This window comes from Corylus avellana, chromosome ca6 (genome assembly GCF_901000735.1).
Source record: "Corylus avellana chromosome ca6, CavTom2PMs-1.0".
Lineage (NCBI taxonomy): Eukaryota > Viridiplantae > Streptophyta > Magnoliopsida > Fagales > Betulaceae > Corylus > Corylus avellana.
In genome coordinates this window covers 11,090,697-11,104,694 of record NC_081546.1, presented here as the reverse complement: position 1 = coordinate 11,104,694, position 13,998 = coordinate 11,090,697, and the positions used below count along the sequence as shown (strand labels likewise).

At 37.1% G+C, this 13,998-nt stretch overlaps 1 protein-coding gene across 1 annotated transcript; it reads right to left on the bottom strand.

Annotated features, from left to right (window-relative positions):
- Window positions 1–819: 819 nt before the first annotated feature.
- LOC132184456 (succinate--CoA ligase [ADP-forming] subunit alpha-1, mitochondrial) lies at window positions 820–12,248 on the bottom strand. The gene is made up of 7 exons (XM_059598098.1): window positions 11,877–12,248; window positions 10,692–10,901; window positions 10,005–10,175; window positions 9,344–9,467; window positions 4,943–5,004; window positions 2,335–2,416; window positions 820–1,155 (listed from the first exon to the last, which is right to left on the bottom strand). The coding sequence occupies exons 1-7, from the start codon at window positions 12,084–12,086 to the stop codon at window positions 1,016–1,018; spliced, it is 999 nt and encodes a 332-aa protein (XP_059454081.1). The 5' UTR covers window positions 12,087–12,248; the 3' UTR covers window positions 820–1,015.
- Between the last annotated feature and the right edge of the window lie 1,750 nt (window positions 12,249–13,998).

The following is a 13,998-nucleotide window of genomic DNA, read 5'->3' as shown; positions in this document are numbered from 1 at the left end:
GGTTAGAAAATGATTTGGGTTACAATCTTTTGAGCCGATTGATAATCTTCCTATGCTTTAACTTTGTTGATGGCAATAGAGGTCAAACGGTATTGAACACACATATGCAAAATGATATATCAAGATACACTCAAATGTTTGCTTTTATGCTCCTTACTGTAGTGAAGAAGGGTCAATGTTCTGGCCTAATCTGTAATTTTAATTTTTAGAGATATGGCCACGTCATTTTTTTAAGCATTTAATTTTCTGTTCTAAAGTATTCCTGTAAGTTTCAAGAGAAACTATCACTCAATAAATTAACATCCATATGCCCATATACTTGCAAGTTGCATGAACCCAGCTGAGAATTAAATGCACTCCTTGTGTATAACTTTGTACGTCTTGGTTTGAAATGGCTCAATTATTAACAAAATGATAAAAATATAGTAATCTTTCTCAAATATCCTCTACATTATATTAGAGGTGACACAATTTTCAATAACAATATTGTTTACCTTAAAAAGGGTATTATGGAAAACTGAATAAGTAAAATTTCACCTTTTGAGATGAACATTAGGGTATTACATTTTGGAACTCCATGAATTAACATTTTCTATGTTTCTAGTATGACTTAATTCATGGCAACAAGGGCAACAAATCTGACGTGGCAACTTTGACATGGTCATCCATACACAGCACATCATGTTATTGGTCTGACGTGTAAAATAAGAAACCTAGTAGGCCTCTTGTTAAAAATTGAAAGCAATATTAGGAAAGAACATCCCTAACACAATATTATATTGAATTTTTGGACATTTCATCCATGATGTGTAAAAAAGATATCTCAAAAACAATGAGTGTGGTTTATTGAATAAACACAATTCTATTAGGTAGAAAATGGAAGAACTCTCAACCTTCCAAAAACTCTATCACCATCCGGATCAGTACTAAAAATCAAGGTGGAATTTTCACACCGTTTCCGATATTGTGCAAGAACAAAATGTATAAATATTGCTGCCAAGTTCAATTGCCCAAACTAACTTACAAGGCCCCTTTGTTTGAAAACATCGAGCATGGCAGCACCAATCTTTGCAGGAGACTCTACCACTGTAACCCCAGCTTCCCTTAGGGTGTTGATCTTATCTTGCGCTGTGCCCTTCCCACCCGATACAATAGCTGCATGTGCAGAAAACAGCAAATATATCGACTCCAATTAGTTATACATATTAGTAGTATGAAATAGTTAAAATGGATATAGAAATTAGAACACTTCTCAATGAGAGAGGTTCTAATCAATTTCTATTGACTCATATTGTTTAGAAAAATGCTATACATCTCAAATTTGTTTCCCAAAATTTAGTTTCCAAATGATGTGTCACAATTTCAAGAGTTAGTGACACACTTCCCAAAATAATAAATCTCATGAGATGGTGACACATCATTTGAGAACCAACTTTGGGGGAAACAAATTTGGAATGTGTAGCACTCATCTATTGTTTAATGACATACTGAGAATATGAGAAATGCTAAGTTTACAAAAAATTTTATAAAGTGATGTTGCACAACATGATTGGGAATAAGATAAATCCAAATATTGAGAAATCCAATCATGTGGTGCCACATCACTTTGTAAAAGTTTTTTTTGTAAAACTTTTTGTAAGCCTAGCATTTCTCTTTATCATTGGCTGGTGTAGTGTGTTTTAAGTGACTTCCTATGTTAGTTACTTAAGAAAAAGAAAAGAAAAACTACTTAAAACACGCTATGTTAGCCAATGTAAAATGAGTGTGAAGGGTGGCATTACTCCAAGCACAAATAGCAAAACGAAAATTTAACTAAAAATTGTTAACTTATAGATTAATTGAAACACAAAGTTCAAATAAAACACTATTCAAGTTCAATTGTTCTCTGCATCACCAGGCAACTGCAGCCAAAAATGCAAAAACCTTTTTTTTTTTGGCTACTAAACAATACAACACAAGATGGCCAGCAGAGCCTCCACTCCTTTTACAGATGCATTGACAACTAGCAGTTAATCTCCCCTTAATTAGACTCTTCCTCTTGTGGCCCCCCTAAAAAACTTATAGAAAGGATTTCCTTCAATTATATTCCTGAGTTTACTGTCAGTCCAACTTATACTCTCCTATCCTCAATTTAGCCTGTAAAGCAGGTAAAAAGGCACCCAAGGATTCCACTCCCAATCTTGCAGTAACATAATAAATCTATCCCTTGTAATTTTTATTGCAGATCACAAGTTAAAAATGTACATGTATCATGATTCCTTACAAATAATATGCACTGCAATTCAATGTATTCAAATCAAACAATCATATTTAAGCATTTTCAAAGTATTATACCTCCAGCATGACCCATACGACGGCCAGGGGGAGCAGTTAGTCCAGCAATAAATGCAACGATTGGCTTCTCAGTCCCACTTTCCTGTTTGATAAGTTTTAGGATCAGTTTAATACTCATACTGACAAACAAGAAATGCTGAAGCACTGATGTATAGAATCTACATGGTGTGGACTATAACTTTTTTAATTTTCAAAGCAAAAAGTAATCAACTTAAGGAAACTATAAAGAGGCATCTTGTACAAGATTGTACAAGGTATACCAAAAAACAAAAAAGCCAAGCATGCCAAGTAGAAGAAAAAGAAGAAAGAAACTATGGAAGGTCAAAAACAAAAATCAATCTTATTAAAAGCATAAGGTACCCCTAAGTACACCAGAAGTATACAAAAGGAATGATCTAACTAGAAAGGAAAAGGCGAACAAGGACATCATCATAACTAATTGACAAAGGGGACACAAATGCCGCAGGCTAAAGATACAATGTATGAAAGAAAGAGGATACAAAATCCTCCAAGGACCTCTCAAAGTTCTCAAGGCACCTATTGTTTCTTTCCCTCCATAAACACCAAATAAGGCAAGTAGGCACCATCTTCCAAACCGCAGCACTTCTCAGCCTTTCAGACAATCACCAACAAGCAAACAAGTCGATAACCCATTTAGGCATAACCCAAGACATCCTGAAACGACTAAAGAGGGCACTCCACAAAGCGGAAGCTACCTCGCAATGAAGAAGAAGATAGTCCACCGTCTCCTCATTCCTCTTGCACATACAGCATCTGTTCATCACAATAACATGCAGCTTCCTAAGATTATTGAAGGTCAGGATCTTTCCTAGCGCCGCCGACCACGCAAAATAGCCACCCTAGAAGGAGCTTGCGTCCTCCACACACTCTTCCATGGAAAGCAGCTTCAAAACAAGCCAAGAAGTAAAAGAATGACTTGACCTTGAATAAACCTCTTTTGGAGGAGACCCACCACAGTTTATCTTCACAACCTCGTTTGACTATGACTGAATGCAATACCTGGAGAAAGGAAGCTAAGACCTCCACCTCCCAGTCATGCACCTCTCTAAAAAAACTCACATTCTATTGATTGGATCCACCCAAAAACTCCAGATTAGCAACAACAGAGGCATCTTTTGCACAAGCAATACCAAATAAAACTAGAAATGCTACCTTAAGAGCCGTGTCTCCACACCATAGATCATGTCAAAAGCTAATCCTAGTCCCATCCCCCACCTCAAGCCTAGTAAAGCCTGAGAATGTCTCCCACCATTTTCTGATATTCTTCCAGGATTCCTATGCCCTGTAATGCTATAAGAACAATACTTTATAGATATTCTTATAACAACATTTGTATCAAATAAAGCTCAGTACCAGCAGGATAATTTTTAGCCCACTTCACCCACATAATGTGGTGCACATATGATCTCTTTTATCCCTTATGAATATATTATAAAACTGAATTAAAAAAAACTTTGGTTTATCGTAAGGCCTAGTTAGAAAAGACCACAAATAGAACCCAAGGCATAAAACATGATTCAACGTTTTTCATAACCACACAACCCCAAAGATAGAAAATACAAGCAACCATAACCCTCTAGCCACTAAACAAGTGACGAAGAGGATGATACACAATCTCATCACTGCTCTCATACATGCAACACGACTCCACAATAATCTCTTCTTTTTTCTTTTTCTTGTTTTTTTGTTCTTTCATTCTTTCTTTCTAACACGAGGAAATTTAAAGGTGAAGCTTTTGGATGACACCTCAAAGCATATCCTTATATGCTTCGAATACCTCTTATTTCATTTTGTTTGTTTGCATGGAGAGGAACAATGTAAAGGGGTAACTAGCGAAGGGAGAGGTAAAATCGAAGAAGAGAGTGACTCCATGCCTATGATGGTACCACCGTCCCTCATGTGGTGCTCATGGAGAAAGAGAGAGAGGAGTTTTTTTTCAGAGATACTAAAAAAAGAATCCTTTTCATGGAAAGGCAACTAAAGTATGGGAAAGTGCCAAAGTTTTGTAAACTTAAGAAACTTTCAACAATTAAAGGGGAAATAATACATATTAGGAATTTTCAATTTTTTATTGGGGAAGATACATATTATCCTCTTGTAGGTAGGCCATAAAACAGAACCTCCTTAAACTTTAGTATGTAACACATGAGAAAGGTTCAAAATTTTTAAAGTCAATCTGTACATAGCACAATCACATTACACCACATGCATTAATTGTACACTTTATCTGCACTATCATCCTATATAGCTAGATAATGACGACGATCAGCCTGAAAACTTGACAAATTAACTACTGTGATTTAGGTTTTTAACCTTGATTGAATATGTGATAGTACCAGGAAAGCTGTAAAAAAATTCAGCAACACTATTTATAATTGGTTAATGGGTAAATGTGTAACATCTATGTCAACTTTCATACTTTGGACATGACCATAAGGGTATTCGGTGTTGCAACCTAATCACAAGAGGTAAAATGTATTTCCCCCCTTTTCTTTCTGTGAGGGGTGGGGCTTCAGGGGTAGGAAGGCATGATTAGATGATTTCTACAAAATAGTTGGAAGGTACTGTTATCACTGGCACTGCATACCTTTATCAATGCAGCAGCATCCTCTTCTGCAGTTCCACCTATCTCTCCAATAAGTACGATACCTGACACGCACAAAGCATATCATTATTTGATCATCTGCACATGATTTTCCTGACTTTCAACATAAAGTTTTAAACTCTATCTCAGATTATCAACAGAACTGAAGCATGAGGTGTCTAAAGAAGAGTAAACACAATAAAGATGCAATGGACAAAAGAATACATCAATCACAAGTCACTTCAACCACCTTATTTAAATATAAGATTGAAAAAAAAAAAAAAAATTCTTGTGCAATCAAAGAAAATTGGATAAGATACACTATTACAGCAAGAAATTTTACCAACAGAGTGCACAACTTCATTTAGGCCACAGCAGATGAACTATATCATCACCTTTGTACAATTTCAAGTCTATCAAGTAAGCAAAACAAACTTGAACCTAAATACTTTAAAGTATAACCTAGAACAGTATAATACATTAAATAACGATAACACACTTCTGTAAGACAAATGACATTTTGACTCATTTCTGAGTAATGTACTTTAAAACAGTACACCAAGACAACCAAAAATCTTATGGGTGATAGACAAGCTCGAAACAAAAGAGATAGATGAGTGTGTCGAAGAGAGAGAGAGAGAGAGGAGAGTTGACAAAACTATTGTTAATGTCTAAAAACAAAATATACAGCACCTAATAATTTCCACAAGACCAAGAACTACCCTAAAACACTCAAGAAGTTGGTTTAGTTTGATTTAAAATTTATTTAATTTTAGGAGTCACGGGTACTTTATGATTTTCAGCATTCATATGTTCCAATAATGGATTTAAATAACTTGAGTGGACCTTGATCAAATGGTCTTGATGTTTGCTGCCCAACTAAACCAAACTATAAAAGGACTTGGACCTAATGGGTTTTGGATACTAAGCTCAAACTCAAGTAACTTTTTAACTTATTGAAATGTTTAACTTGTTCATAGTACACTTTACTTCACGGTGCCCTAGTATTACTGATATGTTCTTTTTAGGTTCTTGGAGGGGAAAAAAATTATATTTGTATATTTTTAAAATGTTTATGCTTGTATACATTACTTGCTTGGTTAGTATTACAATGCAAGACACCATAAGCCTCCATAATCATGAGAAGATGATGTTCCTACCACATTTCTGTCTATTCCTTCACTAGGGACATTACATTAAGGAAGTGTCCCACTCTGATTCTTTGGTGTCAATTTTTATTTAATCTAATCTTCGGATTTGGAAGATCTCTCCTAGTATTTTGAGTAAATTGGTATTGGTGTTTGAAAGGGATATATCCAAACTCGATTGGACTTGGACCTAGCAAACTTTAACTACTAAACCAAAGTCAAGTAATTTTTCCATGTAATCGCTAAAATATCATATGAGCTTGTTGAAATGTTTGGGAGTGTTAATTACCACCCAACTAAACCTAGCACTAGGACTTGTTATCAACAACCTCAAATATTTCAGCAATGTTGCATATATAATTTTCCTTCCCTTTAGAGATCTAAAAAGAACATATCAATAATCCTGCTACAACCTAGGTTTCTTGAGTTTGGGCTACATTGTTTTTTTTTTTATAAGTAATCAGCAGACTTTATTAACAGCGTAGGCGCCCCAAAGTACACTAGAAGTATACAAAGAAGATCACCTAACTAGAAGAGGAAAAACGTACAAGGAAATCATCAAAGCTAATCGACACCGGAAAGACAAACGCTACAGTTCAAAGATACAAAGTATGGAAACAATAGGATAAAATGTCATCAAAGGACCTCTCCAAGTCCTCGAAACACCTATTATTTCTCTCTCCATAAACACCAAAAAAAAAACAAGTAGGCACCATCTTCCAGACCGTAGCACTCCCCCCCCTACCTGAAGACCACCAACATGCCAGCAACTCGACAACCCTACCAGGCATCACCCACGATAACCCAAAGCGACCAAAAAAGGCACTTCACAACACAGACGCTACCTCACAATGCAGAAGAAGATGCTCCACCGTCTCCTCGCTCTTCTTGCACATACAACATCTGTTCACCACAATCACATGTCGCTTCTTGAGATTATCTAAGGTTAGAATTTTGCCCCAAGCCGCTGACCATGCAAAGAATGCTGCCCTTGGAGGAGCCTGTGTCCGCCACACACTCTTCTAGGGAAACCTCCTCCCTTCCGAACACGCCAAAGAGAAAAAGAGAGACTTGACCTTGAAATGTCGTCTTTTGGAGGGGGTCCACCATAATCTATCTTCAAAGCCTCGACTCACTCTAGCTGCATGCAGCATTTGGAAGAAAGAGGTAAAGACATCCACCTCCCAGTCATGAGCCTCTCTAGAAAAACTCACATTCCACTGATTGGACCCACCTATCATCTCCAAGTTATCCGCAACTGAGGCATCCTTCGCACAAGCAGTACTAAAAAGAATCGGGAAAGCGATCTTGAGAGCTGTATCTCCACACCACCAATCATGCCAAAAGCTAACCCTAGTCCCATCCCCCACTACAAATCTCGTAAAGCCTTTGAAAGTTTCCCACCCTTTCCTAATATTCTTCCGTAGCCCCACCCCAAATGCTCTTCCAAGCTCAACAGAACACCACCCTCCCCATAAGCTTCCATACTTCGAATCTACCACCATTCTCCACCAAGCATCTCTCTCCATCCCATATCGCCATAACCACTTCCCTAAAAGAGCGCGATTGAACACCAATAAATTCCTAATTCCCAACCCTCCTTCCTTGATCGGAGTGCAAACCTGTGACCACTTCACCAAGTGGTACTTAAACTCTTCACCTATCCCACCCTATAAGAAATTGCGTTGAAGCTTCTCAATGCGCATAGCAACACTCACCGGAATAGGGAATAAAGACAAGTAATAAGTGGGCAGGTTAGCAAGAGTGCTCTTGATAAGGGTGACCCTACCCCCCTTCGACAAATACACCCTTTTCCAACTGGCCAACCGATGTTCAATCTTCTCGAAAACTCCATCCCAAATATGCTTGGACTTATAAGAGCCTCCCAACGGGAGACCAAGATACTTCACTGGCAAAGTAACGGCCTCACACCCTAAAATACCAGCTAACAACTCCACTTGCTCCACATTCCCCACCGGAATTAGCATCGACTTAGCTAAATTAACCTTCAAACCGGATGTAGCTTCAAACAACAAAAACACGCTCCACAAATAGCGTAACTGGGCGGGCAACCCATCAACACATCAAATCCAATCCAATTTTTTTTTTTTTTTAAGTTTTAGCTGGCCATATATACTGACATCACACTTTCAACTAAAGTGGAGAACAAGTTTTTTGAGATTTTAAAAAGAAAACCATATTTGAACCTTAATTAAAGTAGAACCTAGAACACTATAAAATTAAATATAAATTTCACACTTTTATAAGATGAACTATATTTGTTGACCCATTTCTGGATAATGTACTTTAAAACTTTACACAAAAAGGGCAAAAAAATCCCATAGCAGTACACAAGAGGCTTTGAGCAAACAACAGTGTTAGACAGAGACAGAGAGGGAGGGTTGACAAAATCATTTGAAAATGCCTAAACAATTTCTATGCTACCTGATGATTTCCATAAGACCCAATGACTTTAACGCCCAAGAATACTCCTACGCCTTTTCAGTTGTGCTGCATTTCTCTATATAAATTAACCCCGCAATATTAGACTATGTTACATTCCATATGAATACAACCATATACCCTAGAGGGTAATGAGCAAAGCCAGTGTCCACTACCAACGATTAGAGAGAAGAGAGAGACATACATGGCCTGAAATCTTTCCAACTCCCAATGATTAGTCTACAATAATTCACAAATTCTTCCTAACATTGTAAACTGAAAGGTACACTCAGAATAACCAAACAAACTTTTAATAAGTACTAAAATTTGACTTAAGAACAAAAAGACATAGGCCTAGCGCATGGGAAGCATTAAGAGATTCAAAAACTTCTTTTTTCTTTCAAAAAAAGAAAAAAATAAAACTAAGATCTATAATCACAAAGATCTAATAAATCCAAGAATTCATCATCAAAAAGAGATCAAATAAACCCAAGAAAGACAAGTAAAAACCCCAAACATTCTCATCCAATAAAATGAACACAAAGGTACTGACTTCATTTTAAGCAAATGATATTTCAGATCCACGAAAGTCCTAGCATGCCTCTCCCTCCAAATACTCCACATAAGCCATAATGTTATGGCATTTTAAACAACATTACTCTACTATCTTAAAACGGCCCCCAAAACGCCAATAACTCCATCATTGATTTAGGCATTACCTAAAAAATCCCAAACAAGGAGAATACTAGCAACTATAACTCGCTAGCCAAACCACAATAAGGAAAAAAAATATTCAAAAAAAAAAACAATTCACCTTCTGTCTGAGGGTCCACTATGAACTTCTCAATGCAATCAACAAAGTTTGTCCCATTAAAAGGATCCCCTCCAATACCTACACATGTTGATTGTCCAAGGCCAACAGCAGTTGTTTGGAAAACCTGCAAAGTAAATAATCATAAACATCAAAACTATGAACAACTGGCTGAACATAGTACCCAAAAAACAGATAGACATCAAATAAAGATACAAGGTAATTCAAGGCATCTTCAAACCCAAATTGACCAAGTGGCTGAAATTTGATGGTCCAACTTTTCACAGGTCGTGTAATATGGCATATGTGTGTAGAAAAAATAAAATAAAATTGCTCTTGTTAGAAAGGTACAATATTTCAGCACAATTAGGGGTCATCTTGACAGAAGAAAATACTTCCATGACGATTAATTCTCATAAGCTCTCCATGAGTGTGAGATCAAGAGGGACAAAGCAAGAAATTCCATTTCCATAAGGAAAAATATAACACATTAACACAATACTACTGCTGTCGGAGTCAACTTTAAAGAAGTCACCTCAGCTAGGCCCCACAGAAGATCAATCAAGTAAGAATAATCACATCAATTTCTGAAATATAAATCAAACTACCCTTACAGACTTGGTCTCATAAGAAGGTACTCCATTTGGTCAAAATTAGGACTCACCGCTTCATAGGTTAATGTACCCGATCGGGAAACAATTCCTACACGACCAGGTTTGTGGATGTACCCTGGCATAATTCCAATTTTACATTCTCCAGGCTTGATAATACCAGGGCAGTTTGGCCCAATCAACCGAGTTTTAGATTGCCTGTTAATAGCAGCCTTCACTCGTACCTGAAACCATAAATAATAACTTCAAGGCCATTTTCCAAAAAACTTTGAAAAGCAAAAAGTAATTTGTAAATACTAGGCATGTCAAAAGATCAAATATGGCATGACCATAGTCTATAAATTTGATCAAATTTGTTATCTAACATCTAATAGATATCCGGGTATTGCAAACCAAATAATTATTCTAGCAGCTAGACATAACCCCAATGAAAATAAAAATAAAAAATAAAAAAGCAGGATTAAAGAGTTCAATCTGAATCACGTAGATGAAAATATTTTAATGCCAACGATCCATTAGAAATATGAACCAAAAAGATTTTCTGTCCATTAAAAGAATAAGATATACCTTGAAAGAAAAAAATATCCCAATATAAGTTACTAAATTAGTCCAATTGATGCCATAAACAAGCACTCTTTAGTTAAGAAATGTAAATTGCTCTGCCTCAGTCAACAGATTTTGAGTTTCACTACATTCATCCTCTTTCAAAATAGAATCCTCTCACGTAAAATTTATTGTACCATATCATGTTGAGGGATCCCCTCCGTGATGCACACAACAAGATCCAACTCAGCTTCCAACGCCTCCAAAATAGCTGCAGCTGCAAATGGTGGAGGGACATATATGACTGAGGCATTGGCCTTTGTTTCAGCCTTTGCTTCTGCAACTGAGTTGAAAACAGGAAGTCCCAAGTGTTCTGTTCCACCTTTCTTTGGTGTCACACCACCCACCTAGTTAAAAAAAGTTTAAAAACAAAAAAAAAAAATACAGATCACAACATTGCCCTTAGAAATTATAACTAAAAATAAATAAAAATGATATTATAACCAAATGAAACTAGATACCAATTCCAAAACAGAAATATGAAAGTAGATGTTATATTTAGGCACTTAAAAAACACATTCTTACACAGTCTAGATCACAGGCTAAAAAACCTACTTCACTTTCCAACCCTTTTGTGAAGCAAAGTATCGGACTATTAAGAAGCCACAAGAATTTCAACCAAGAATAAACACAAAAACAGGGAGGTCTCACATGCATTTGAGCTAAAATGTATGACTCCCTAGTAGACATTTTAATTCAAGCAAAATAAAACTTGCAATTGATGAACATAATAATCCAGCCATTGTCACCCTGCACCATTACCCCGTAACCTCTACAATGCAACAAGTAGACAAAAATTAACGTAACCATTTTGCATGAATCCACATATAATTTGAAGGGGTTTCTACCAAACTCCTGCTAGAAACCAAAACAGATGGCATGAAGCAATGAAGAAAGGCCTATGTGTAGGCAAAACAAAGACCCAGAATCATATTGAAACTTTATAAAAAAACCCTAATATATATAATAATTTATGGACCATAACTTGTTCATAAAACCATAGAAACGGTACTTAAATAAAAGAGTCCAACAATTAAAATGACTTGTAACTAAAAAAGAAATACAAAATCTCAGGGTTGTGAAAAGGATCATGCACAATAAATCATATGGAGTGAAAGAGAAGAGGTTCAATGCATACAAAAGCGACTAAATTGTGCCATTTGAGGTATAAATCAATTCTGAAAATGGGATTTCTTCACTAAATATGGTGGAATTTAAGTGAATTAAACAACATTTTAAAAAATAAATCGTATAAAATAGCACATAGCCCATTGAAATCTAAAACAAACTACCACATATATGGGAGAGCAAGAGAAAGATACCATTTTGGTGCCATATTCGATGGCTTGTTCGGTGTGAAAGGTGCCATTCTTGCCGGTGATGCCTTGGCAGATGACGCGAGTGTTCTTATCAACGAACACGGCAGGCGAGGGATGCGGAGCCGACCCGTATTGCCGAGCCTGAGCCGCTGTGCTTGAAGCTCTGCGGGAGGCGATCGAGCCGATCAGCTTAGCCACGGCTTGGCGACCCATGTTTTCAGTTTTGATCGGATTCGAGTCGTCCTTCCTCTGCTACTGCCGTCTCCGTCTCTCTCTGGTAAACCGTAAAAGGTTCGATGAGACTTTTTAAAATGGCTTGTTAACCTACGTCCCACTTGGGTTCGGTTCGGTGTGGCCTGAAATGGGTCGTCTCTTCACCGATCTCGGCCCAAAATGAAACCTTTATTTGAAAATTCGGAGCGAGTGTTTTCCTCGGCTGTAAAAAAAGAAAAAAAGAAGAACCTTTTGAAGTAAGAATTGCCAGTAAAGTACATAGGGTTTTTTTTTTTAACTTGACTTTTTCATTTAACAGGCACGAAGTTAACATTTAAAGTTTGAGAGGGCAAAATTAAGAAATAAAAAAATTTGAGAGGTAAAATTCTAATTTTTTTTAAAAAATTCGCGAAAACATGATCCCTTGGGAGCACTGCGTCTAACTAACCAGAAGTGTTTAAACCTGTGTGTCTATCTAATTTCCTTAATCTTTGACGTATTTGTGCCCATGCCCCTTATTTTTCTTGATTTAAAAATGTAGAATTCATCCTGCCAAACTTGTAATTTTAAAAGATGCATGTGGCCAACTTCCCATCGTCGCAGATTTGCTAAACACTTTCCCGCAAATTAAAACAAAGGAGGCTTAAAATGAGTGGTTGGAGACAGACGAAAGGAAAAAGGGGTACAGATTGGACCATGAATTGAACTTTAATCATATGTTTCCCGACACAACTATCTCCTTAGGGTTTTAAAAATTCATAAAAATTCTAGTGAGTAGGTGAATTCTCAACTGCTTATGGGCTTTAACTTTAAGAGCCCAACCAAGGTTAAGTACATTATTTCCAATGACCTCCATTGGCCCAACCTTCCTTGCAGCAAGTTTATTATACCCTCCCACAAAAACCTTTCCTTGCCCAACTTGTAATTTGAAAATTGCCGCAATATTGTCCTTAAGTCACTAGTTCAAGTTTCATCCCCCCTTCTCTTTTATGCGGATATGTCAAAAAAAAAAAAAAATTGGCAATGTTTTGAACACTTTTAGGGCCTATTTGGGCGTGCGTTTAATTCTCAAAAAGATCGTTTGAAGAAAAAGTAATTGGTTAAAAAAATTACCAAAACGCACTTTTGGCAAAAGCTTAAAAATAATTTTTTTTGCCAAAACCCGCTTTTTAACTTAAAACTCTATTTATCAAACACAATCTCAAACATTTTCTTAGTTGCGAACTTCTAACAATCATGTACAACTTTGCTAAACGTTCCCACGAATTAAAACAAGTCTTAAAATGAGTAGTTGGAGACGGAAGGGAAAATAGTTAAACTAATTTAAACATATCTTTTCCAATACTCAACAAATTCATAGCACACCAAAAGCACCTCTTAGCCTCCTTTCATGCACGTAATCTAAGTCTTACTATAAAAACAACCCAAGCCCCATCCTCTTCTCATCAACCTAATCTCCCCTCACACCAATGGCAACTCAAACCTTCATTCTACTCACCCTTTTACTACTCGGTGTCATCGCCCATGCAGTCGACTCCAATCAACCTGCCTCCTGCAGCTGCAGCAGCAGCACTAGTGCTGACGAGTGCCAAGCACTGGCAGCAGAAGATGCCATCACCATAGGCATTGGCGAGGTTGGCTACACCAAAGAATTCATCCTCCTAATCCCACGTCTTAAGGGTGCGACAAGGATCATCGCCGCCGCCGAAGGCAACCTTCATATCTGTGTGGAGGGTTTGATTGAGGGATTAGACAACGTGAGAAGAACGCTCCACAAGCTGAGAGTGTATATGAAGACGACGCAATCGGTTTCGGATGCCCATGGATTGAAAGACATGGTCGGACACATCATAGTTTCCAGCAACGTTTGCCACGCTGCGCTGAATAATGCAGATAATCTTGTTGTGCAGAT

Excerpts from the sequence above, each read along its gene's own strand:
- LOC132184456 (XM_059598098.1), bottom strand. The coding sequence starts at position 12,086 with ATGGGTCGCCAAGCCGTGGCTAAGCTGATCGGCTCGATCGCCTCCCGC. Across the intron at positions 10,176-10,691 it reads GGATCCCTCAACATGATATG|GTACGAGTGAAGGCTGCTAT; the intron begins GTACAATAAATT and ends TTATGGTTTCAG. Across the intron at positions 1,156-2,334 it reads TCGTATGGGTCATGCTGGAG|CTATTGTATCGGGTGGGAAG; the intron begins GTATAATACTTT and ends CTGCACATGCAG.